Source organism: Sinohyriopsis cumingii, chromosome 5 (genome assembly GCF_028554795.1).
Source record: "Sinohyriopsis cumingii isolate HCF-2022 chromosome 5, ASM2855479v2, whole genome shotgun sequence".
NCBI classification, from domain to species: Eukaryota; Metazoa; Mollusca; class Bivalvia; order Unionida; family Unionidae; genus Sinohyriopsis; species Sinohyriopsis cumingii.
In genome coordinates, this window is record NC_142965.1 from 113,677,729 (window position 1) to 113,705,428 (window position 27,700).

At 35.4% G+C, this 27,700-nt stretch overlaps 1 protein-coding gene across 1 annotated transcript; it reads left to right on the forward strand.

Annotated features, from left to right (window-relative positions):
* The first annotated feature begins 3,608 nt into the window (after nucleotides 1–3,608).
* Nucleotides 3,609–24,128, forward strand: LOC149800009 (F-box/SPRY domain-containing protein 1-like). Its single transcript, XM_089959539.1, has 3 exons — nucleotides 3,609–4,204; nucleotides 8,004–8,079; nucleotides 12,083–24,128. The coding sequence occupies exons 1-3, from the start codon at nucleotides 3,632–3,634 to the stop codon at nucleotides 12,190–12,192; spliced, it is 759 nt and encodes a 252-aa protein (XP_089815665.1). The 5' UTR covers nucleotides 3,609–3,631; the 3' UTR covers nucleotides 12,193–24,128.
* Nucleotides 24,129–27,700: the final 3,572 nt, after the last annotated feature.

Sequence of the window (27,700 nt, forward strand, 5' to 3'; positions counted from 1 at the left end):
AAAGACCTTGTATATCTTAGGTATAATTCAAAGAATCTTTAATTCCCTTTATGTTGGTGTATGATTGATGGGTGTACTATGGGTTATAGAGTATACAGCTTGGCCTTACTTCAGATGTTCATCTTTCAAAAAAGTGCTAGCTCTACTTGGTCATTTTCACTTTCTGAACTTCAGAGGTAAATTGTATAAAAAAAGAGCCGATAACGTTTTATACATTTTATATATTTGGTAATTCATTCATTGCACTTTCAGAAGCTGGTATTGTCTAGTCTGGCAAAATTCATTTTCCCTATTTTAATAGCTGCTATGTATAGTGTACTTTAGACTAATTCAGGCTGATATTTTAACACAAGGGAGCAGTCATTTTAGTTAGCAGTGTGCTTAAATCATGTTGTTGTTGTTGTTGTTGTAGGGTTTAACGCCATTTTTCAGCACACGATAGGCTATACATGGCGGCCAGTATTAATGGTGGAGGAAGAACCCTGAAAAACCCAGGGAAGAACCACCGACTCACGAGAAGCTACTGGCAGGCTTTCCCACGTACCCACGCTAGCCGAGCCTTGGACTCGAACCCACGCAGACAGAGGTGAGATGGCAGTGATCCGTAACGGAGAGCGCTTTAGACCACTCGGCCACTCGGGGCCCCCTTAAATCATGTAAAATTTCCCAAAGTACAATATTCAAAAGAAATATCATCCACATTACATTAATGTAGCATAGAGGTATGCCAACATTCTCTCCATTGTGCATGTTTTAAATGCGAACTACTTCACCTTACATACGTCACTCTCTCAAAAGTACATCTTATCTGGTGAGCGCCCCCATAATACTGGCCGCCATGTATAGCCAATCGTGTGCTTAAAAATGGCGCTTAACAGGACAACAACAACAAGAACAATATAGGTCCCATAATCATAGCTTTTGATAATTTAAGTCCCACAGTCAGTATCAATGATTCGGCGAGAATGCTCAAACCTGCACCAGGAAAGCCTAACCTAGAACCTGCTGTCACAGTGAAATGACAAAGGCCTCCCGACAATGGACAAGTAAACCGACCTCGGTAGTACTCTTTTACGTACAGTCCACATCGATTACGAACACAACACCATAACTGCCAAATTAAGCGTGGCCTTCCGCAGGCTACGCGCAAAATGTGTGAGAGCGGAGAAGCATCAATCTGCAAACAAAACTCAATTTATACAAGGACAATGTGTTGTCAACCCTTTTGTATGCATCTCAAATATGAAAAGTGTACAGATGCTACTAAAAAAATCATTTTCACATGGGCTGCTTGAGGAAACTGATGGGGATAAGATGGGAGGATAAGGACTCAGACACTGAGGTCATCACAATGGGCAGGCATTCCAAGCAATCATATTCTGCTGATAAAATCACAGTCGAGATGGACAGGCCACATCACTAGGATGTCAGAAGAGTGACTCCCAAATAAGATCTTCCAAGACGAACTGAAGGAGAGCAAATTATTTCAGGGAGGTCTGAAGGAACGATTTAAAGATTCCCTCAAGTTATTCCTTATAGATTCCCTCAAGTTATTCCTTATAAACTTCAACACTGAACCTAAGTCTTGGTAAGGTCTCCACCTGGTGCATTGTCACCATACTGGAGATACAGAATATGCATAAACTAAGGAGAATTGCAGAGGCAGTGCAGAAGCGCAAGTAGAAGAACTCCCATAACTGCAGAATGTCCTCTGTGTTGATAAAGCAACTCAACGCAGCATCCCATGTCCATTGTATCACAGATACTTCAGAACACAAATTGGCCTTATCAATTATGCACTTACACAAACCAAACTAGTTAGTGATTTCAAGATCATCTTATAAATCGAAGGATAGATTTCTTTTCTGTAATGTTTGCAGGTGTTGGTCTGTAGGTATGGATGTTGGCGAGTAGATTTAGGTTCTTGTCAGTCACACCGTGTGTTGGAAAGGAGGTGAATATTAATAAGTAGGTGTAGATGTTGGTCAGTAAGTATGGGTACCGGTCAGTACGAGTGGGTGTTGCTGAGTTGAAGTAGGTACTGGTCAGTAGGTATAGATGTTTACCACTTCATTCTTCTTTGACTCCATAACAATATTCCATGCTAATACTATCGGTGTTTCTCGCACCACACATCTCCTTGTGCTAATAGCACCATCCCATGCCCAATCCATTAACGTATTTGGCATAATATTTTCCCCTGTACACACAATAACTCCAATATTAAACCTAAATACGTTTTTAACATTAAATTCCCCTTGTGTCCATACCAATCCAATAAATGATGACCAACTAATGTTAAATTCCTCCTGTACCAATGGTAACGTTTTTGGGGTACTGACGCTGACCTCCATTACTACTTATATTCAGTCCGTCGACAGTACTTGCTTTAGTTGCTGTTTCAAAAGCAATTCTTCATTTTATTTAGTCATTCTTTACATTTTTATTTTCAATAATAACAATTTTTTATTATGTTGCATATATCTTTTCCTACGCACATATATATCGAGACTATTTCCATGTGGGGCAGAGCACTAGTAAATAAAGTAATAAATAAATAAAATTAAATGACTAAGTAGGATTACAAAATGTAAGATAGTTTTTGGGTGGGTAGGTGGGTTGAGTAATGGTACATTTAGCACATTATTAACTATATCATGGAAATAGGAGCTAAGTGCATTTACCAAGGGCACGTCGAGACAGCTGTTCTACGCTGGCTTTGGCGGGCATCGAACCAACGATCTCAGAGTACGGACCGGACGCTCTGTCAACTTAGGTATTGTGACTCCCAAATAACGATGTATATAATCAAAACATTGGTATATTCAGACATCAACATATGTTTCATTATACAGTAGTCTTCCGGTCACCTCAAATGTTAACGTTACAGCAATCAAGAACGTTATAGAGGTGTATATTTTTTTATTTAAGAGTTGAGAGAGAGAGAGAGAGAGAGAGAGAGAGAGAGAGAGATTTGTAAACTTATAGAATGAAGACATTCCTCTCGCACAGATTTCACGCTTTTTGCCGTTTTAACATACACGCAGAAGTACCACTTGCCGTCTCCACATATAAAATTTAGTAACTTTTGTGTTTTCAACCGTGTGATCCGTCTGATATGTGAAGTGTTCACTATTTACAATGAACGACGCCATGATCGCTCATTGTTAAATTATGCGTAACAGTGTTGTGATTTACCTGAGTTATAACTTCCATTGTTATTTCAGATGATTATGTTGTGAGATAGCTAGAAAAATAATGGATCACAAGTATCGCTAATAAAAGAAAAATTAAAAACCCCAAACCAATCATGTTTGAAAGAACGAAAAAATCTACACTTTAGAACATCGTAAGTTAATGTTTCTTTTGTGTAATTAATAGACTGGTCAGAATACAGAAAAAGAAGAACTTGCAATTTGTTTTCATTCACGGCAATCATTTATACATTATTTTGTCGAATAATTCATTAATTCTATTCTTTCGACCATTTTCGCTTACTACATGTGACAGTAGTTGTCTGACAAATTTGTGATTCTGCGATGAGCTAATAGTCTGGTAATAGAGCCTTAGATACAAAATTTCCTTTCAGAAAATGGTTGTAGAAACCAGCCTACGGAAGTAGAACATTAACATGGCGTATGATCAATTGTTGCCTCAGATACTAGAAATTATATTCTCTTATCTGGATATTAATGACCTTAGAAACTGTTCGCTGGTGTGTAAAAATTGGTACAAATATCTAAATGACGAAAACAATGATGTGTGGAGACTACATTGTGTCAGGAAGCTTGCGGAAGAGGCTTTAAAATCGGATCTACTTATCAATTGCCCTACGTACAAGGCAAAATTACGTGCTTTTTACCACGCATGGAATCCAAATGACTGCTCAAGAAATATTTATATAAAACAGAATGGATTTTCTTTACATAGGAATCCAGTAGCGCAAAGTACAGATGGTGCTCGGGGTAAAATTGGCTTCAAATCAGGAAGACACTGTTGGGAAGTGATATGGGAAGGCCCACTCGGAACGATCGCAGTTGTAGGAATAGCAACCAAAGAGGCCCCCGTGCAATACAATGGTTATATGGGATTACTAGGGAACGATGAGAATTCATGGGGTTGGAATTTAGTGGACAATCATTTATTGCATAATGGAGATACTCAAAACAACTATCCACTTCTGAATAATGCACCGAAATATCAGGTACCGTACCTATGTGATCCTTTATGACCCTGCGAGGTCACGCTTTACGGTAGTAGTGCTATGAATGGAACCACGTGATAGGCTAATTTTGGCATTACGTGGAAAGTATTTCAACTATGCGGAAACTTGACCTACTTTCTGTTTCATTCATAAATGTTGAACTTACTTATAAGAATAACAAAAATATTAAAATAAGTTTCACCAGTGTGTAAAACTTACACCACATGCAATGCATAAATCTGAAGTTTGAGAAGATAAACAATTTTTATGTAACTTCTTTTGAAATAAAATTTTAATTTAGGAAACACTAAAAAAGTGTTACATTTGTGATGCAGCAGATATTTTAAATGCATAATTTCAATAAAATCTTTTTTGCAAGCAGTAGTGTATGTTATTGATTCATCAAGATTTAGTGACACCACATTTGTGGTTAACAAGATTGATTTTACTTTTTATTTGTTTATTATTTTCTTTATTTCCAAATACTTTCTTTTCTTGTTCTCAGAAATTTATATACCGCCATGTCGGCCAATTCTGAGTGTCGGTTAATTCTGCGCAACAATATGGCATTCCTGTAAACATTGGATCACATGTTTGTTTTTGGTTGAATATCTAATTTGTATTAACAAGGAACGATTGTCCTTTTATTAAGGAAGTGATATTGATGAAGTGTACAAAAATATCCCACATTTCTACCCTAATTGCATATGAAAATGTGATTTTTGAATGTCAGCGCGATAACCCACTCCATGACCGTCTTCAACTTGTAACCCAGCAAATCTTGTTTACTTTGTATTTTTTAGAATCATAAAATAAATACATTATATTAAAGATGGAAATGTATACCTTAAAAAACATACAGCAATATATTCCAAGTTTCCAATTTGCAAGAAGTTGTCCGACACAAAGTTTTATTGCCTGAAATACAACAAGTCAACTTACTGTTAGAACAGGATTCTCAAGAAATTCCCTGGCATATAGTCTGTTTCGGAACTCTTTAGTAAATTTTTTTCCATAAACGAGACGTTGTAAACACATTACATCCTATTCTTTGTTGGTTCTCTTCAACATAATAGCTTATTTTTTTATCTAATGCTGAACTTTAATAATTTTTTTACATGATCAGTTTAGTTTGCTTAATACCTCTTACCATTTATTGGCATTGTTACATTAAATTTTGTACCGCTCCGGTGGCCTAGTGGTTAGAGCGTCCGTCTCGAATGCGGGAGGTCGTGGGTTCGATCCCCGACCGAGTCATACCAAAGACTTAAAAATGGTACTAACAGCTGTCTCGCTTGGCATTCAGCATTAAGAGGTTAGTGTTAGGACTGGTCGGCCTGGTGTCAGGATAATGTGACTGGGTGGGATATCATGCTATATGTCTGTGGCATGATACCCCAGTGCTAAACATCACTATAAACTGTCACATTGCAGACATCATAGCGATATGACTGAAAAATTGTTAAAGCTATGTTAAAAATCAAAATCACATCACATCACATTTAATTTTGTAAAGCCAGCTATAAATATGACCTAATTACTCTACTGAAATGCTGACAGAAACAGTCAAAAGTAATATATTTCATTTAAATAGTTCAATTAATAAACATGACATCTTTTCAAAGCTATTCACTAAATAGGCAAACATATTGTGAGTCCCAAAAACACAGGGTTGGTATCCAGTGTGTCGAAAATGAATATTATTTTGAACAGAATATTCTGGTGACAGTTGTATCTTTTCAAATGGTAAGCATTTCGGTATTTTATTTTCGTCAATCGGACGAATGCAATATGCATTTTGCTTCAGTATTGGTGTCAGAAACCTTAGATGTGCAGAAATGCCAGGCAGCATTGTACTTCCATCACTTTTTATAAATGTTGTTAAACCGTTTATGTAGCCTAAGTGGATAGAGCATCCACTTCGGATGTTGGAGGTCATAGGTTCGAACCCGGGCTGAGTCATACCAAAGTCTTTTAAAAATGATACTTACAGCTGCCTCGTTAGGCACTCAGCATTATGAGGTAATTGTTACGACTGGTCATCCTGATTTCTGGATAAAGTAACTGGGTGGGACATGATGTCCTAGTGCTTGATGTCGTTGTAAACTGCCACACTGCAGACAATGTTGCAGTATGACTGAAATTTTTTTAAAGGTATGTTATAATGTCGAAATCACTCATAAATTTTGATAACAAAATGTTTCCGTATAATATTGGAGTTTTTTAAAAAGTTATTTTCAAAAAAATTTAAAGCTATTTTTCAGATATGAAAAAAGAAGGCACATCAAGCTTTCTACACTAGCAGTTTTTCTTTTGCAGATGAATGTGAACATAGACTGTTTCAACAGTGTTGTACCATGAGCACAGAATTGCTAGTTTGTCCTCTTCCTTTTCTCCTATAGCTAGACTCCTGTGTTCCTGCTGTGCACACTTTTTAATCTTGGAAAATAGAATAAATGCTATCAACTGTTTTTATTTAATGCACAGATGCCCATATCTCTTTTTGTGGCCCTTGCACTGGCCAGAACTTGCCATAGGCATTATAACTTGTAAGATGGCTATTATTTCAAGTCTAAGATGACATTTTGGCAGTAAAACATTCAGGGTGTATTTTCATAGTTGCAGTGTATGTGCACTGATGGCTACTTGTGTAAATATTTATAACATTGAACTAATGACAAAAGGGACAAAATTTGTGCTCTTGAAATCTTGTAGAAATATCTAGTCTGTTTTTAATCAAGGAATTGTTACTTTAAAAAGAGAAATAATTTGGAACACATAACATGCTAGTCAGTATTAAAGTTAAAAGAGAGCCAGAGTCAGCACCAGATTCCATTGTAAAGTCCTGTTCATGTCAACCAAGTATTTAACATGAAAATATTATAATACCTTATATATTTGCTTATCAGTTGAGTCAAACTGAAAGCAGAAAATATCCTGATCTGCCATAGCATAATGTGCCAGCAGATCATAGTTGTTTGTTCTACTGATTACTCATAACAAACTGCTCGGACCTGCATCTTCTGGCTCATTATGCAATATGGGTCTGTGCAGTTTGCGGTTGGACTTTTCCTATAAGTGAGTATATACACAAAGTTTCTTAAGCTTTTGATAAAAAATTTTATATCAAGACTATTAATATTCAAAAACAGGAAGATATTATAGTGCAAATGACAAATAGCATGGCAAACATGTTTTCACTAGTTGCTTGAGTAATAATATTTGTGTTCAAGGATAATTTAATTGTGAGTATAGATAGCAAAGTTATGGTGGCAAAACTGTCAACTCAAATAAAATTCAGAAAAATAATGTGTGGTTCTTGTTAGATTGAAAAAATATGAAGTTTTTATGTAGGTCAGCACAAACTTTTTCCATTTTGGGTCTTGAGGGATTTAAAAAAATGAAACATACTAGAAGATAAGTTTCATTGGCATTATCAATTTAACTTTAATCATAGTTGAATCCTTTTGTTAACTTTTTTCCTCCTGAATTTTTTTTCATCTCCAACTCATCAACCCCCTTGTAAAAAATATAAGGGCAACAAGATAAAGTAGGTTTCTTCAGGTAATGAGAACCACACATACTGTTTTATTTGGCCTTGTCTCTAATTTAATTGTTGCTACTTGCGGTTTAAGTACTATCTTTAGTTTGTTTTCTTTATCCAATTGAAATTGTATGTGTTCCACAAATTTTGGGGACATGGGGATACAATATCCCCAGTCTTTTGGGATCCTAATACAACACTTTTTCAATTGCATCTATGAATTAATCTAGCTTAAAGTATTTGCCTCTGTTCCAGGTTGGAGAGAGAATACGAGTTATTCTAGACTGTGAGGACAATACATTAGCATTTGAGAAAAATTATGAATTTTTAGGTATGTATACTGGTTGACAATCATTACCATTCGTCTATTGATACAAGTTGAAAGTGATAAGAACAATTTTTTCTAAGTTGCAAGAAAACCTTTTCCTTACCAAGTAGGACAGTTGTACACTTTTTGTTATGTGTATAAATACATGGTAAAAAAATCATTTTGTGTTTAGGAGCAAGTGGTCGGGTTTTTAGGAGCAGGTGGTCGGCTGGAAATATCTAAGAACTGCTTGTAGAGGTTTGACAATGAAAATTCATTGCTGCAGGTCTGCAGTAAGTCATTAGCCAGGATATAAAGAAAATGATGTGTCAAATTTTCCACCAGTGTTTCATTAGTTCTCACTACAGAGAACCTTGAATTAAAATATTCATTAGGCATTTCAGCTTGCTTTGAATGTTTACAATTAAAACATACAATCCTTGGGTTATGACCATGTTTAAAAAATACATTTCATAAAAGCGAATTTCATAAACCTGTTTTGTGATCATGGTCAGAGATTTTGTATTGTTATTTGCAGTGGTTGGATGCAAAATTTCTATATAAATCCAGTCCCCCAATAATGTTTATATTTTCCCCCAATTTTACCTGGAAACTTTCCACTGTGGCCTTGGTTGGAAATTCAGATAACAAATAACCTAACCCTTTTTCCCCTTTTTGCATTTCCAAGCAAACAATGAAAACTGATAAAAATGAAAAATCATTAGTCATAACAGTTTTTTTTTTAGCAGAACAGTGCTGCAGCACTGGATTGAATGATATTGCTTGTTAATTCCTTTATATCATTAATATTCAGCCTGTATTACAACACTACTTTGAGGCAGTAAAATGTAGTGTGCCTCATTAACAAGCATGCAGTCTCATTTTTCTTTGGGGGCCCCGAGTGGCAGAGTGGTCTAAAGCGCTCTCCGTCACAGATCACTGCCATCTCACCTCTGTCTGTGTGGGTTAGAGTCTCGGGCTCGGCTAATGTGGATATGTGAGAAAGCTTGCCTGTAGCTTCTCGTGGGTCGGTGGTTCTTTCCGTGGATTTCCCGGATTCTTCCTCCACCGTTAGTACTGGCCACCATGTGTAGCATATATTGTGCTGAAAAATGGCGTTAAACCCCTTAACAACAACAACAAAAAAATCATTTTTCTTTTATTCCAAAAAATTCAAAATTTAGCTTGTTTATACACAAACCCCTAGTCCAAATTCCAAGGGCATCAGTCCCTACTCTGAAGATGGTAGGGAGATCCTTTTGGGTAACATTAAATGGCTTTTCATCTTTCGATTGTCAGCAGATAGGCAGATGATAGTGTCACTTTCTTGGGGTGATTTATGTTGGCACTGTTGGTGTTACTGTGAGTAATGTGAAGATTAGTGCTAAAGTTATGTAAAGTCATAGAAGGTCATCTAGTTTAATGGATTTGGTTCCTTGGCATGGTCATATTGTTCTAGGAAGGAATCCTTGTCAGTTTTATGTGACTGATATCCTTCTTGCTGAAGTTAAACTGTACTGTGTATTCGTTATTTTTGTGAGTATCATCACCTTGCATGCTTTAGAATGTAGTACAGTCCTGACTCATCTTCCTGTATGTGTCTGAGGGAGGCAGCCTGTTTGCCATAAGATGACACCTGTGTTTGTTTCAGTTGAAAAGGTGCAGCTCTTGTGTTTTATGGATTTTACTCTGTTTGAGCATTTACCATTTATTTATCTTGGTACATATATATTTTCACTGTAGAGAAGGACATTGTATTCCTGTGGATTTTGGTGAGGTTTTTGAATTTTTCAATTTCTTTTCTTATATTGTAATCAGTATTATGTAGCCAGGACTGTCTTCATGTGCTGTCAGACATTATACATACATACATTTTTGTGGGTTATAATTTTGTGATTTTAAAAGAAAACACCCACCATTTTCATTTATACTTTAACACATTAACCTCTGGATGTTTTTGGCATTTTTGCCTGAAAATCGAGTAGGAAACACATTTTGAAAGCTATTTCTGAATAGACTCGAAAACCCCAAATCCCTGGTCATCTTTCAATAACATACTGCCTAGTTGTGTTAGAAACATCATTTTTTGTTGGCTGTTTGACTCGTGCATGAGCAGAAGGGTAAAAGTTGGATTTTTTTTTTAATTTTTTTTTTATTTGCTAGACGGAGCAATTATTTTTGCATGGAGACCACTCTTTATTCCAAATGCCCATCTTATCCTACTTTTTGCAAAGGCTCATCTGTCTGTTTGCAGTTCATACCGCTTTGCCTTAGATATGAGACCAAAAAGTCTAAAATCCGGACACAAAATGGGATTCCGACCACAGGCGAATTTTGCATAAAAAAAAGTCGGGTCCAAAAAATGAGGATTTTCTATCAGTATTTTGTAGTGCAACTAGATATTCCAGATTATTTGGTATCATTGTAGAGCTACATCTGTCTACCTTTCTATAATACCATCCACGTTAGTTTATCATGCATGACTATGACACTACAGAGCTCAGCAGTAGGCTGCTACCTCCTGCCCCATAAAGTCGTCGCTAGGGGTTAATGTGTTAATGGAATGGGAAAGTGTGTGTGTGTGTATGATACGATATCCTTTCCACAGTAGGAAATGCTGTGGTAGCTCAGTTGGCAGATCATCATGAACGTCCAAAAGTCACGAGTTCAGTACCTTCAAAAACCTGTTTGAGTTGGGCTCCTTTGGTGTATTCTTCTGAAAAGCACTTTGCTTCCATTTCCATGGCATTATATAGCCAACAAAGTGTTAAAAATGCCATTAAAACCAACAACAAAAATATTAAACAGTGGGTTCATTGTTCATGCAATCGTTAAAATTTTGGTATGTGTAGAAATCACAAAATTAACCAAAATTGATTTTAAATTTTTTATGAATTCACTGCTTTCTTCAGGTAGTTTCATTCATTGATTAGTGTAAATAATATTAGATGGATTCACAAATCATTGAACAAGATAAATAGTGCAAATCAAAAAGATTTATTATTTAATGATCATCACCATGAAAAAGTTTTCTTTGTGAAGATTTGTTGTTAGGACCATTTGATGTCAGTGCTGCACATACCAGCATGGAGTTGATTCTTTTTATCCCATGCTCCAGAAATCTTGAGTTTTCGTGCACTCTTTTGTGAGAAAAAAGTCGAAAAATATGTTCATATATTTTCATTAGTATATGTCTACATGTCCGAGGTGCAAACAATGTACAAGGTTGCAAAAGGACGTAAAAGTTGTAAGATGCCAATATTTATTTGTTTAAAAACAATGTGTCTGATGATGAAAAACATTCTAAGAAAACTTTGTGGTAGTTGTCTGAGTTGCAGTGTAAAGTGTTTAATGGCTGGTATTGTATCATTATTTTCGAGGTTTTATTCACCCCTATGGCAAGGATAATTTAATTTATTTTTAGGTTGACAAAGTGAATACATTATTGCAAATGTACAATTTCTCGTGTAATTAATGATTTTTGTTCATTTGAATAAGAAAAATAATTTAGAAAACTTATTTGTTATTGCAAATACTGGTAGATAATTAGTGTAAACTAAAGTTAATTGAGAACAAATTCAGGAATTGAAAGTGCCATGGTGCAGCTTATTTCAGGTTAACCAGATAATGTTTTGATGAGTTATGCGAGCACATGATAAAACCTTTATAGCAATAATGTATCACGTGTTCAAAGAAATGTGCAAACCGCAAAGATAAAATAGGAAAACTGTTGAAGCAACCAAGATTATCTCATTTTTATAGCATGATTAATGCCTTAGGTTTTTGTTTGTTGGTACAGTACCTCTTAAACAGTGTGTGACCCCCAGGTTTGGATGAAGGGGGGCACAGTGTTCCCTGCCCTTGGGGTCCTATGTGCAGCACTGGTTGAGGGGGTCTTTGACACATTTAACTTATATAATTTTCACCAAAACGGATTTGCATAACTAATGACCTAAAATTACATAAATTTAAAATACAGGATTTAATTATGATATCATATTTTAATCACTTTCTGGTTTGTTCACAGGTGTTGCATTTCGAGGTCTCCCAGAAAAACATTTGTATCCGGCAGTATCTGCAGTGTATGGTAACACAGAAGTATCTATGGTGTATCTTGGATCTCCACTAGATGGATAACACAGGCTTTATGTAGAGCAGTAGTTTAAATACAGATTTATAGCAGACATTTTCTGTTATCATCACATGAGGATTGTAAGCAAATTACTACATAATGTGTGACTGAAAAGTGAAAAACCCCTCAGGAACAAGTCATTTTGGAAATTAGTTTTGTTCTGTACACAATATATAAACAGTAAATGAAAGAATGAGAACTTCCATAAATTCCTGATTTCATTTTAGAGATTGAAGGAGAAATTGAAATGTCCTGTTTCAGAGAGGATGATGATGAAATAAAGCTGGCAGAAGAAGAAAATGTTCACATCCATTTGGTGTACCTAGTCAAGGACCTGTCTTGTTTGAAATTTGGTAGATATTACTGCCATTGTGTCTCATCTTGACTTTTTATTAATGTCCAAAAGGCACATGCAATTTCTTTTTTATCATGTGTGTAAATTTATTGAATTCACTATCATGTCCGTACAAAATGACATGCATACAGGGATGTTTTTTTCTCAGCATGCAGTAGATGATCCTGCAGTTGTCATAGTAAAAACAATGTAGGGATATTATGCTTAAGTAAGAACAAAACCTCTGACAGATACATAAACTGTTTTCTTTTTTTAAGGATTTCGTTTAATCTGAGAATGTATTATCTTAATCCTCAAAAGTGTGTTGTCATATAAAGGTCCCTACAATCTCAGAAAAGCTGGACAGGAAATTCCTCACTATCACTGAAAGCTGGACAGAGAGGTCTCCACAATCACTGAAAAGCTGGACAGAGGTTCCTACAATCATTGAAAAGCTGGACAGAGAGGTCCCCACATTCATTGAAAATCTGAACAGTGAGGTCCACCAAATCACCTGGCTATTCCTTGTTTTAGAAGCAAAGGCCTTCGAAAGTCTGAAAACCACATGAGACACATGGATGCTGCTGAATGCACAAGGTGTTGTAATATGGTAGCTACTGAGTAACAACATTCCTAAAAGAATGAACATTTGCTAGAGGTCTTGAAATGGCTCTGAAAGCATGTGCATAATTATACATGAGCCTGGTTTGTGTAGGAATTGCAAAATTTTCTTAGGACTTTAGCACTGAGAGTCTATTCAAGAGTCCTTGTTTTATCTACACACATTTAAAACTGCCCATAAATATAGGAGAACCAAGCAGATTTTTGTACAGTTTTGAGTCTGGAACTTGGTTGAAATGGTTAAAGAAAAACATGTAGATGCCATCTGATCATTTGCATGCAAAAAGGCAAGTTATCTTTTCAAGGAAACAAAATAATTTTGTAATGTCATTATAATGTATTATGGGCTGAAAACTCATCCAGCTGGAAATAGGAGGCAAGCATTTCTGCAGGTAAAGCAAATTTTCCAATCACTTGATCAATTAGGCGAGTACTACCTCAGGGCTGACCAGTGTTGTTGTTTATGGGAAGGATGTGTTCTCATGAATAAAGCACACTTTAATCATTGAAAGTCCATACCTTCTACTGCAAGTTTTTTTCCATTATTTTTGCCAAATGCACTTCTCCTCTCTCTTGAACACAAATAAATACTTGTACTTAAAAAATATATAGCAGGCTGGTCTCAGTTTATAATTACTTGCAACTGGTATCATTAAAATGGTCACAGAAGAAATTCCAGAAAACAGCCTTTCAGAGGACATAATTTTGTGTCATTAACAGTTTTAACGTGTAATTTTATAGTTAGCAAAGTGAATAATAGTTTGGGGGTGAGAGAAGTAAAGCCATTTAGCATTTCCCGACTGGGTTAGTAGATTTTTCAAATTTAGTGATTGTTTTCGCCTCTGAATGTTGTTTACTGAGTCACATAACCCATTGTTTATAAGCTTGTCTGGTTCAACATTTTAGGACCTGTTGATGTGCATTTGGTCAAATATGAGATTAATGTTTTTTTGGGGGGTGGGTGGTGGACGACCATGGTTAGAGAGTTTAGAGGACACAGCTGACATTGTATTGACAAACTGAGACTGTTTGTTGCATGATTACAGTATACAGTCTTGCAAATGCAAATATGTACTTGTTCACCATTTTTCTTTTATTGATACAGCTTTTGGAAAATTGTAATCATTAGTCTGTGGATCCATCTTCTTGAACATCATGATTTCACCATGTTAGTGTTTGTAGCTCACTCAAGTATAAGGACAAGAGAGTGTATGGTATGGCCCTGTATCCGGTGAGTGTTGTCTATTGTTTGTTGTCCGTCATTCATCTGTCACAGTTGCATGTACTCAGGAGTCCACATTTCAGATCCAGTTTCGATAAGACTTGGAATATGGGTTTATATCATCAGAATCTCAGTTGAGTTTGATGATATGTGAGAGTCATGCATACTAATGAGGTGATGTTGCACCCAATTGGCTATCATTGCATCTGCTCTGGAAGTCATATTTCAGATTTAATTAGATATAACTAGGAAAATATGTTTCTCTGATTTGGATGTTGGACAAGTTTGACAATGAGAGATCCACAAATATTAAAGAGATAATGGATTGGTTGAGCTCATTATCACTTTATTGGTTATATTTCTTATCTGATTTTGGATAAAACTTGAAATTTTTGCTGTGTCATCAAGATCTTGTACAGGGTCGATGATGAGCAAGATGCACACCTATTAATGAGCAGATCTTTTGTCTGATTGATGGAGCTTATTTCCAATCTGGAAGCCATAATTCTGATCTGATTTTGATCAAAATTGGAATATCAGCTTATATCCTCAAGATCTTGGACAATTTCAAAAAGTAAGGGGCATCAACAGATATTAATGAAGTGATCTTTTATCTGAATGGCTGGGCTTGTTACCATTCTTGTATGATCAAGTTCTCGTACGCATTGATAAAGTGTGGGATCCATGCATATTAATGAGGTGATCTTGCACAAGATTGCAGGGCTCAAAATTAACGTTATCCACTTTCTAACGGTTAGTGATTTTGCAGATGTTTCACTAAAACCCATCAGTCACTAATCTGTTGGAGTAGTGAAAAATTACCAGCAGTTACTATCTTAACAGTTAAAACTGGTCATGAGTCATTGTTCCCTTGTTGGGTAATTGATATGTTTATTGTATTGAGTACCTACCACTGTTGTTAATTGAGTACCGACCAACATCCTGCATTTGATGAGGTACAATAAATGATTGTGGCACAAATGGACAGGTGTTAAACCATGCATCCATTTGCTGCCTAAATTAGTGTGTCTATTGTGTTGTTGTGAACATGGCCTGATGCACATCTCCAGTTATTAATTTCATAACTGGTGATAACAAAAGGTGCAGGATCTCAGGCTAGTATGTACTAATCAGAAAATGTTGTATTTGTGGACTAAATATATAATCCAGAATTGTACCAAGCAATGTATTTTAATATTTATATTTTAGATAAACATTCATTGTGTTATGCAGTGACAGTTGTAAACTTTGAAGTACTCGCAAGGTGTGCAGATGCCTTGAAATGTCAGACATTTTATGATGACATTGGGATTATAATCACAGATTCGATCAAGAGAAGAAAGTACCAGAAATACTGGGAAAATGAACACAAATGACTTAAGTACGACTCGAGAGAGGTTATGAAGTTGTAAGCTTTCTGAACTGAGTATTTGGAGAAATACAAAAGTGTGAATGGTACATCATTCATAAACCTTGTTGGTGAAATAGTTATTGTTTTGAGTTGATGCTAATGGATAATAAATGAAGAATTAGAAACTGAACTGGCTTTTGTTTGATTTTATCAGGATCAGTGAAATTTAGGCAGACAAATTGGTGAACCTGTGATATAGTGAGCTCCAGATTGGGTCTGCTTGTTACTACTGTTGAGGTTGTATTCATGACCCAGTTTAGATCCGACTTGGTCAGCAGCCTTAAATCATTATGATCCTGGACTGTTGTAAGAATACATTTTTATGAGCAAGATTAAATTTGTATTAATTACGTGATTTTGTGTCAATCAGTACATGTCACCGCTTTTTCTGAGAAATAGTAGTGGCTTATATAATCAAGATATATTTTTTTGCAAGCAGATTTACACATTAGTGAGGCAGTCCTCCTGGGAGACTCCCTGAATTCAACAGCACCTCCCTCAATTTTTCTCTAGGAAAAAATTTGTTTCGTAAAATAGAAATCTAGGGAAAATTTGTTTCGTTTAATGAAAACTTTTTTGAAAATTCCCCAGCGTGTAAGACTGGAAGTGTGCAGAAGTTCTTTGAAAAGTGCACAAACTTGAATCCATATGTTTGGTGATCTCCTCTACAATGTCTACAAGAATGGGAGATTCAGATGAAGCTAGAAGGTAAAAAAATGTAAAACTTCTTTCTGATCTTCTTATAGCCTGGAATTTCCATGTCTGACTTGTGGAAGTGATAAACATACAGCATTTTGCAAAATGTGCAATTCATGTTTCAGTTTTGCCAGTGGCAGGTGCAAAGATTGTTGTTGATATCTCCAGTCACAAAAGTAACTTTTTAATCTTACTGTTTTTTTTTTAGCCTTCATTGCATGATGCAAATTGTAATTTGAGTGCCAGCATTAAAATTATGATTATCTTTAGCTAAATTAGGAAACACTGATAGATCGGTTAAATCGGGTACAGTTGAATAAACAACAGTTGATAAAATCGTCCCTGCAATAATTGAAATCTCCCTGAAAAAGTTTCAAAATCTCCCTCGAGGACATCGGGGTTGACAGGTCTGTTGAGGTGATCTTGCATATAATTGGCTGAACTTCTTACAACTTGATACAAGCTATCTGACCCCAATTTTAATCATATTAGCAAACTGATGATAATTTTAGATTACAGATGAAACCGTTGAATATTCATAAGGTGATCTTGCATCTTATGTACATATATTTGATCACTTAGGAGAATGTATTTTATTTATATATATATGATTTTGATCATACTTTGTAAACAAGGCCTGTGTCAGCATTATCTTGGTCGAATATGATTATCAATGAAATTCATGCATAATAATGATGTGACCTTGCATCTGAAGGTCAAAGCTTGTGAAACGTAACTGTATGATTGGCTGAACAAGCTACCATTCAGTAGTATGCTGATCAGATTTTGCTCATAAGATTATATTATGTGTCATGGACAAATTCTGAATTAAGTGAGATAAGTGCATATTAATGAGACATATTTAATCTGACTGGCTCTGAGATAAGTGCATATTAATGAGACACATTTCATCTGACTGGATCTGAGATAAGTACATATTAATGAGACACATTTCATCTGACTGGCTCCGAGATAAGTACATATTAATGAGACATATTTCATCTGACTGGCTCCGAGATAAGTGCATATTGATGAGACACATTTCATCTGTCTGGATCTGAGATAAGTACATATTAATGAGACACATTTCATCTGACTGGCTCCGAGATAAGTACATATTAATGAGACACATTTCATCTGACTGGCTCCGAGATAAGTACATATTGATGAGACACATTTTATCTGACTGGATCTGAGATAAGTACATATTAATGAGACACATTTCATCTGACTGGCTCCGAGATAAGTACATATTAATGAGACACATTTCATCTGACTGGCTCCGAGATAAGTACATATTGATGAGACACATTTTATCTGACTGGATCTGAGATAAGTACATATTAATGAGACACATTTCATCTGACTGGATCTGAGATAAGTACATATTAATGAGACACATTTCATCTGAATGGCTCCGAGATAAGTACATATTAATGAGACACATTTCATCTGTCTGGCTCTCTTTTTTTTCTCTAGATCTAGAGACTTTATGATCCAATTTATTATCATTAAGATTGTAGATAACTTCAGTTGTGAGCAAGAGATTTGTATAGTAATCTTTATCTTTAGAAAGAATTTTTATCAGGATATAATACAGTATGTCAGATCAGCATGATTTAAAGTTTGAGATAGCTGATGTTTGTTCTTACAGTGCTACATAAGCCTGCTTAGTGAATCAGATGGTAGGATTCAAACCCACATCCTTTTGGTTGGGAGTCCAGCATGCTAACCACCGTGCCACTACAACTCGGTTGAAGTCACCTCAAGCCACATGGCTCACATGGCAACAACGAATCCCAAATTCCATAGCAAAACAGGGTCCAACAGATCTTTGCTTAGAATCTAGACATTACCAGAGTGGTTGGTCTGGATTACCATGTATTAAACTCCAGTAGCCCAATGGATTTCAGCATAATATAATCACTTGTTCAGTACATCTCAATAAAAATTATTTTACAGAAGAGAATATACACACTATTGACTTGTAGCTAGAAAGAAGGGAGTCTCAAGGCTGGAAGTTACCTATTAACATCTCATAGCACCAGAGTTGCACTACCATGTTCCTGTCAGATTGCCATCTGATTATATAATTTGTCCAACTTATAGGGTATCTTTAAGCAAGACATTTTAACATGAGAACAATGTTCATGTGGTTTTTCTTGCCCTTATGGGAAGAACAAAAATTTGCCTGATAACATTCTGGCAACTCAAACCACATATGAAATGAGCATGAACAAGAACTAAAATGGCATATCATGGCCTAGTGATATGCCATGTTCTCATGTTCCTTTGGTCTGAGGGCAATAATGAGCTGGCACATCCATGAATATAACGAGTGCAATCTTGCATTGATGAGAGTTGTCCATTTTATGTTGAGCTCGTAAGTAGATGCTGTTACCCATCAACGTTGGAGTTGAGCATGCATGATTGAATGCCTTGCTCAACTGCAACAGCAGTGATGAGGGCATTTGTTTGGTGCAATTTTTGCCATAGCAACATTTTGAATGTTATATGCCATAGGTATGGAGTAATTTGCCTTACTCATAAACACACCATGGTAGCCTGTCCAGGCTGATCTTATGGTGGGAATTTAATTTGGTAACAAATCAAATGTTTAACCACTAAGCACAGCAGTTCCCAATTTCAGAGGATAGTGAATAACTTGGTCAGTTGCCCATCATTTGAACAGTGTGAGAAAGAAATTACTGATCTGTCAAAACGCGGGGCTTTTGGCATATTGTTTTTATGAAGAGAAGCATATGTATGCATGCCATTTAACAAAGATAAAGGCAAAAGGCATAAAATTTACCCCATACAAATTGTCCTATATCCATGTGTTTGATTGTGTTGTATGATGATAATAATAATCACTTACAAGGTGGCCGCTCCTGTGGCCTGGTGGTTAGAGCATATGCCTCGGATATGGGAAGTAATGGGTTCAAACCCTGGCCAAATCATACCAGAGTCTTATAAAAATGGCACTAGCAGCTGCCTCACTAGACACTCAGCATTAAGAGGTTATTGTTAGGACTGGTCAGCCTAGTGTCAGGAAAATGTGACTTCATGGGACATCATGCTACTTGTCTGCAGCATGATGCTCCAGAGCTAGACATTACTATGAACTGCCATACTGTGGACATCATAGCAGTGTGACTAAAAAATTGTTAAAACTATGTTAAAAATCCAAATCTCTTTCTCTCACACACACACACATACACAGTTACAAGCCATTGAATTGAAAGAAAATATTTTGTATGTTACAGCCTTGAATTTAAGAAATTATGTGCTTGTTATTTAAAACATTGATTAACTGACTGTTATTCTTTCTCCTCATTTATAATCCAGAAAATGAAAAACAATTTGTCTTGTGGTCAGACATAGTTACCATTATGGTGGCAATTTTTGTGGTGACATCATCCTTGACAATGTTGAAGTTTTGCATTAAAGTTTTTGGAAATCAGATAAAGTAGGGATACATCATCACACATACAAAAGCGGAACACTGTGTTACATGGAACACTTATTTTTACAATATCATAATGATCAAGTACCTCAAGTGAAATATAGGGGTAAATGTTATAAGGTTTATTCCCAAAATTGACATGAATGTTACAATATACTGTGTATTAAACTTAACGAGATTTATGATAGGTCAACGAACACCAGAGAGAGAGAACAGGGTACAACATGGGACTTCACCATCAAAACTCCCAGTTATCCAAATCATTCTCATGTGCCCGATTTCTTTGTTGACAATTGAGTTTGTACTATATCAGAGTCTGAGAGAAAATTAGGGCATTGCTCTGCTCAGAAAACCATTTAAGTGTACAGTATATTAAAATCATTATCACCATAACAAGTTTGAGAGTTTGTGCCAGTAGTAAGTTACTTTAGGGTAGTGAGACAACCATGTCCCATCAAATTAAGTTCCTGATGTAAAACATATGTAATACTTTTACAGAAGATATTGGATACAGAAGATGAACATTTAGGATAAGGCTTAAATGTAACGTATAGCTTCCAATTATTGATTTGTATTTAAGAACATTTCAGCACAAGATGGACTACTATAATGTATTTTGCCTAGAGACACAGCATGGAAGCCAATTAACCTAGGCTGGTCTGGGCAGAATTTGAACCTACAACTAGCTCGGGAGTCCAGCAATGTTAACCATTGAGTCACTGCAGCTCACCACAAAGGCCAGTTATTATCATACAATATATTTTCAAATTTAGACCATGCAACTGTGCATAATGCTTACACAAAGTAAGATACTCATTTTTTTGCAATCTTATGGTTATTTAAATTGAAAGTTCTGTTGTTAGGGAGTTTTTCTCTTAGTACATGTAATAACAAAGACTCTCAACAATGTTTACTCTTCTGTAAATTATATCCAAAGAATGAAGTTCCTTTTGCCATCATCTAAATATAAAGCCCTCTACATCCAAAGCTGAATCTTGTCCCACTTGATTGAATGAAATTGTCAAGTTGAGATGATTTCCAGTGACGAAACACAAGTGGCATGACTATCCTTCCTTATGAATTTCCTCATTGACTAAATATGGTAGACAATATGGGTCATTCAACTGAAACCTTTATATTGTCCCATAATGTTGCAACAATTGACAACTCTTTCTATTCATATACTTAATGATATGCCAAAATAAATCAATGAAATTATACATTAATACACAACAAGCTGTAATGAATAAATAGGCAGATAAATCTAATTCTTATTGAAGACAGAAAATTGGTTAAAGAAGGAGTGAAATAAATGGTAGAGCGATATCCAGAAATCATTAAAGCTGCATTTAGACAGTATGGAATCTGTCTCTTTAAAGCATGTTCATATATTTGCATGGAGCACCAACAACTATATAAAAAGCTGAAGAAGATGAAATTCTGCGAAGAAAAACTTTTCTATAATTGAATAGAATTATGGTTTATAGCCTATGACAATGGCAAAGAAATGCAATATCATTGTCTAAGAGAACAGAAGTCTGGAGGCGTCTAAGGTTGTTAATCTAGATGGTCTTTTTAAATTATCAGCATCTTTTCTTTGCAGTGGAAAATAAATGTCATATCTGATCCCACTGATATTGGTTTTGTGGGGTTTACTGCCATTTTTCAGCACTTGATATTAGGCTATACATGGTGGCCAGTACATCTGGTGGAGGAAGAACCCAAGATCAACCACCAACCTACATGTAGCTACTGGCAAGCTTTCTCACATACCCACATTGGTTGAGTTGGGACTTAAACAGACAGATGGGACATGTGAGTGATCTGCAACAATGATTACCTATCACCACTCTTCCACCCAGGGCACCCTTATCCAACTTTATTTGCTTTTGCTTTTGTATGCTGTTTAGAAATTCTAGTATTGAGATATTTTCAGGTACCCACATTACCTATCTAAAAGAATAAGGGCTGTCCATTAAAACATACATGGGACACAGGGAGGCACTTTTAAAGTAAGGTACTCACCCACAGATGCAATTTAGAGGTTTTGTATCATTTTAATAATAACTCGGTGAAATAAAATTACCCTGACATATATTTTTTAAAAACTACCTCCCCTGGGTACCATGTATGTTTAAATGGAATGGCTCTAAATGGGTATGCAACTTGATAAGATATACTCTTGACATTTTAAGTGTCTAAGACTTTTAAAATTCTTGATTACAAGCTTTCTGTGTGGTCCCCAGGGTAGTGATTTTATCATTTACTGTGAGAATATGAGAATATCATATTATTGGTTGAGGTAGACACTGTGTTTCACTATACACTGTTTACTGCAAAAATTAGCAATATTTATTACATTTTCTGAATACAGGGTCAGAGAGATATGTGATAAATAAACATCAGGCAATTTTCTTTTAATACAGCATACTTGGCTACCTGGCTGCTTTCATAGACATGTGATGTATATTCTTCTATACTGATGAATTTTGTAGATGTGCTCAGTACGAAAGGACAAAATGTATTATATATTTTTCACCAAGACCAGGGTAAATTTACATAATATAAAGATATTCAGCCTCATTGCTGAGAATTACATGAACAACATTTTAAAGATGTCACAATACACATTTTGTATATTCCATGTTTTACATCCATAATCTGTACATTTTGCTTGCCAGCGTTGCCAGCATAAGGGCAAATATTTCGCAAAATAAAAATACTCTATACCTGCTACATAAATGCTTGGAGCCCAGCTCCAAAACTCTGACTGCACAGAATCAGATCTGGGTCACCAGTTTGTTGGGAGTAATCAGTAGAACAAACATAGACCATAATCTGCCAGTGCATTATTTAATGACGGATCAGGTTTGATGTTACTAGCAGTTGGACTCGACTTACAAACGAGTATATATATGGTAAAATGCTTCACATTTTGAGTATTGTTGAATGCAATCGTCAATAGCAGTCCATATTCAGTATGGAGTACTGTCAGATTTCTCTTGGTGGTTACCTTTTTAAAGCAATTACCAGTACATGTTTTATATTGTTATAACTAAGGTAGCCACTGGGCTCCTTACTAGAGATGGTTGTTAGCAGATTTAATTGTTTTACTATATTTTGTCTGTTTTTGTAAACTTTATTCATTTCAAGTCATTTGCACACAAAATTCATCCAATATGTGTACAGAACAGTTCTCAGTAGTTCCTGCTGGTGTAATGTGGAGGAAATCAGAGAACTTGGAGAAAATGAATGACTTCATTCTGTTCACATCTGTGTAAAACATGGGCCCAGCTATAAGAGGCATGGACTCGGATCTACCGTCATACAATATACCAGCTGATTAGGTTCAGTATTGTTCATTGTACTTGTAATTATCATGAGAATAGGCTAGACTATGATCAACAGGCACATTAAGTAATGGCAGATTTGGGTCAGCACTATGGTGTATACAGTGTTCCTCATTATAACACTTTTTTGGGATCTCAATCGGATTAAAATTGAGATCTACCCGACATGAGCATCTTTTTTTAAAGGTTCATGACTAGTGAAATCAAATGCGAACTCCTCATCCTGTTATACTTAGTATCCTATCAGATATAGCTTTGCATTTTGTGCTGAGTAGAGTTATTATTGGTAATGATATGTTCTGAATTTCATTTAAACCTGAAGCATTATAAAAGCTTTAATATGACTGGTAGATAGAAAGTTCAGCAAAATGTAACCTTGCATCTCTGCTGGTCAATACTACTTTTTGATATGTAGATCACGATTTTAATCAGAATTTGGGGTAGCTGTAAATAGTGTACTGTGATAAAAGCATGGTTGCCTTATACTGGGATCGTTTGTAAAATATGTTTCTTTTTTATGTTGGCAATTATGGGAAATCACTGGCAGGATGTATTAACCCTTGTTAAAATGTGGTAATAATTATGTAGTAATAATGAATTTGCAGTATTCATCTCATGGAACAGAAAAATTAATTGAGCTGCATGATTTATTTTCATTTCTAAGTAGAACTGAGAGAATGGTAATGCATCTAGAACAAGTACTTTATAGTCTATGAAATATCATTTTTATTGCAAGTGCATATCTGGTGTGAAAGGTATTTCAGTTTATGACTGATCTAATGTTTGTTATTACATGCATGTGTAAATCAAAGAACTCTGAATAAAAAGGAGTGTAATACTACTTTTTGCCTTTTTTTTAAGCTCTACTAGTAATAGAGTAGATGAGCTCACTGGACTTTCTGTTGCCCATCTTTCCATTAGCACAAGGTTATTTTTATCATTACTCCTAACTATTCAGAGGATTGTTATGAAACCTTACAAACATGTTCAACCCATGGTCAAGTTGGTTCCAGACAACAATGCTACCAGTTGTACATCCAGTATAGCTTCCATAGTAGTCATCTTGAAATCTTGTTATCACTGCTCCTCCTGAACATATCCTATCAGCATAATATTTTCATAAAAATCCTATCAGCATAATATTTTCATAAAAGAATTGCCACAATGTCTAGTTGGTCCTTTATGAACATGGTGCCAATCTTACATTCAATATGGCCACAATAGCATCCATTTTGAAAATCTTGTAATTGCTACTGATGAACGTCAGGTTATGTTAACATGAGGTATTCACCAGATCTATAGTTGGTCTTAAATGAAAATGGTGCTGATCTGATCCAGTTTGTCAACCAAAGCAGCCATCTTGAAAATTCAGCTATTGCTACTCCTGAATGGATGCTCACATCAAGATAGGATTTTCACTTAAAAGAATTCATATGATGTGTGGTTGGTCCTGAATGAAAATGGTGCCACTTGCGTATCCATTATGGCCACCAGTGGCCATCTTGAAAATCTTGTTATTACTACTCTTTAATGATGGTCAAATCAACATGAGGTTTTCACTGAAAGACATCATTTGGTGTCGTATGGTTGTAAATGAAAATGATGTGATCTGATTTCCAATATGGCCATCATGAAAATCATGTTATCACTACATCTCCATTATGGCTGATTATATCAATATTACACTTCCCCACAAAGACTTCTAATGATGTCTAGCTGATACCAATCTGATATCCAATATGGCAGCCATATTGAAAATATTGTTCTTGTTACTCCTCAAAATGGGAAGTCATCAACATGATGTTCCACCTAGAAGAATTATCATATCGGCTTGTTGGTTCTAAATGAAAATCATGCCAATCTTTCATCCAATATGTCCACCACAGCCACCAATTTCAAAATTTTTTTATTGATGAAGAGTATCATTATCTGTGATGTTTTCAATACTCAGCAGTTACAAGGAAGAAATGGTTTTATTCTGAACCCTCAAAATTTGTTTTGAAAAGAGCATCAGTCTCATCAAAGGTCTTTTTTTTATGTTTCTGTGTGGAAGTTTAAGCTTGAACATACAAAAAAGAGGGTCTTGTCACTGGCAAGTCTTAATGATCACTGGTTTCTCTTTCACGTTAAGTAGCTGATGGTGTCCTGACTCTAGTCGTTAGCATGGACAATTTGCTGAATAATTCTCATTTCATTTATTCCAGTAAGATTGATTAATTTTGCTCATCTCCATGTTCTCTTGAGGGAAATAAGGGCTGTATGTTGAGTATCATGTGAATTAGTCTACCCAACTGTTTGCATACTGTCGGGCATGTTTGCATTAACATGACATCATATGGGAAAATTTCTTTTTCAAACCCCAAACATTTGAATTTTAATTTGATGGCTTTAAATAGTCTGAAATTCATGTTGATTGTATAATTTCTCAATTTACATTATAGTACTATAGTGTTCAGTTAATGGTGTTGGGTTTAAGAGTACAGGAGAAATGAATGACCAATTACCATTTGCTTATAATGCAGTCGTATGTTGAACCTGGTGCCATATATCAGGTTCCAAGTGATTGTTATAGCACTCGACATCTGTAAATTGCCTTCACTCAGCAACTTATTTATCTTAACATGTGTCTTGGATCTGTTCATGAATGAATTCAGAATTAATGATCATTTGACACATGCTTCTCAAAATTGTATTACATGCTTGATTTAACATTCAGTATGGCATTTCATCCATAAATCTGAATTGCACCCCCCAAAATGGACCTATTTTCAAGGATATCCGCATGTCAACATTTTCATTACAAAATTTAACTTTTTATAAATTCCAGTTTACTTTGGACATTCTTTCTCCTGTTCACACTGTGTAGCTCAAGATACTTAAAAAGCACAATAAAAGGCGAAAGAACTCATTAATTTGTGTACAAATATATCTCTGGCTGTTTGCCTCAATATAAACCTGTGCCATACCAAAATCATTTTTTTTCTGCCACTTCTCAACAAAGTATATTGTTTTGTTTATGTCTTTATATCAAATGAATTCAGTGCATTTATTATGTGTCTGAGAATCCTTGCATATGTAATTATAGATTTCTGCATTTGTATGGGAAAATATGAACAAGTTTTTGAGTAGTACTGTACAAACTTGGCAGTGCAGTATTAATTAAAAAAATGAGTTCATATTTTCTCAAACAAATGCAGTACCCTTTTTATATCTCATGTTGTTATTCTACCTATGGATTAATAATATTTAAAAAAACAGAGCAATAAGACACAATGTAACTGAATTTTAAGTTATATTCCAAAATAAATACACAACCGAACATTCATCAATACACAGTAGCTATATAATTTCCCATAGCACCCTCCAGTGGCCTTTGTACTTTATCACGCACTTGACATTAGTTTTAAAAAGAAATGTTTTGGTCTACATAAAATATAGAGTTATATTGCGAATGAATGTGCATTGCAGTTGGTCTGGAATGGATAGATTATTTTGTTTTCTGTCGATACTACTAAATTCTGCTTTTCTGCTTGTGGTTGGATTTATTAGCTGTGTCAATTCCATATGAAGTACATGTGATTTGAGCAGGGAGGGACCTGCCTTGATTATTTCTGTACTGTCATTGTTTGGAATCATCATGTGGCAAAAATAAGAACTCTTTTAACTGATATTATCAAAAAGATGCAGCTATGGAATATTATGTTTTTTGAGTACAGTAAGGAGAATGTGACTGCAGTGGAAATGTAGTCGAAATTACATTACAATTTCACAGCGAGTAATCAAGTTTTAGAATTCATGACATAGCTCATATAAATTCAGATTTGCAGAACTAAGAAAATGAAATTCAAGACGCAAAAATGTAATTATAGTTTTGGCCATTCTTATTACCAGCTAAGGAAGACATGTAAAGACTATATAAAAGTGGTTTCTTCACTTTAACCAAAACAAATCATAATGGGCTTGACAATGACTGACTTTGAGATGTGATTTAGAATTTTTCATGCTTCAATTCATCTGTTTTGGAAGCTGAAAAAACACCCAAAGTCAATGACATCCTATAGTCAATGCAGCATTCATGATGCAGTGTCTTATTTTTGCCAAACTGATTAGCCTTTGGTTTCAAAATTAATACAGCACTGTATATAAATTTCACTTTAATTATATTAATATCTACCGCAGCAACATACCTTGTTAAAACATCATTTGATCCCAATGTGGTTCATGAATAAAGGTTTTGTTTTAAACTACCTTGAAATGATTGATCTTTAAGGCTTGTTAAACTGTGATGTTTGAGAGATACTCTTGTCTACTCCCTGAAAAGGACAGGAAAAAGAGACCAACTCTAGTCTACAGTACTGCAATAATCTTATGAGTATGACCATTGATGAAAATCTCAATAAGTTTGAAGAATAA

Excerpts from the sequence above, each read along its gene's own strand:
- LOC149800009 (XM_089959539.1), top strand. The coding sequence starts at position 3,632 with ATGGCGTATGATCAATTGTTGCCTCAGATACTAGAAATTATATTCTCT. Across the intron at positions 4,205-8,003 it reads ATAATGCACCGAAATATCAG|GTTGGAGAGAGAATACGAGT; the intron begins GTACCGTACCTA and ends CCTCTGTTCCAG. Across the intron at positions 8,080-12,082 it reads GAAAAATTATGAATTTTTAG|GTGTTGCATTTCGAGGTCTC; the intron begins GTATGTATACTG and ends GTTTGTTCACAG.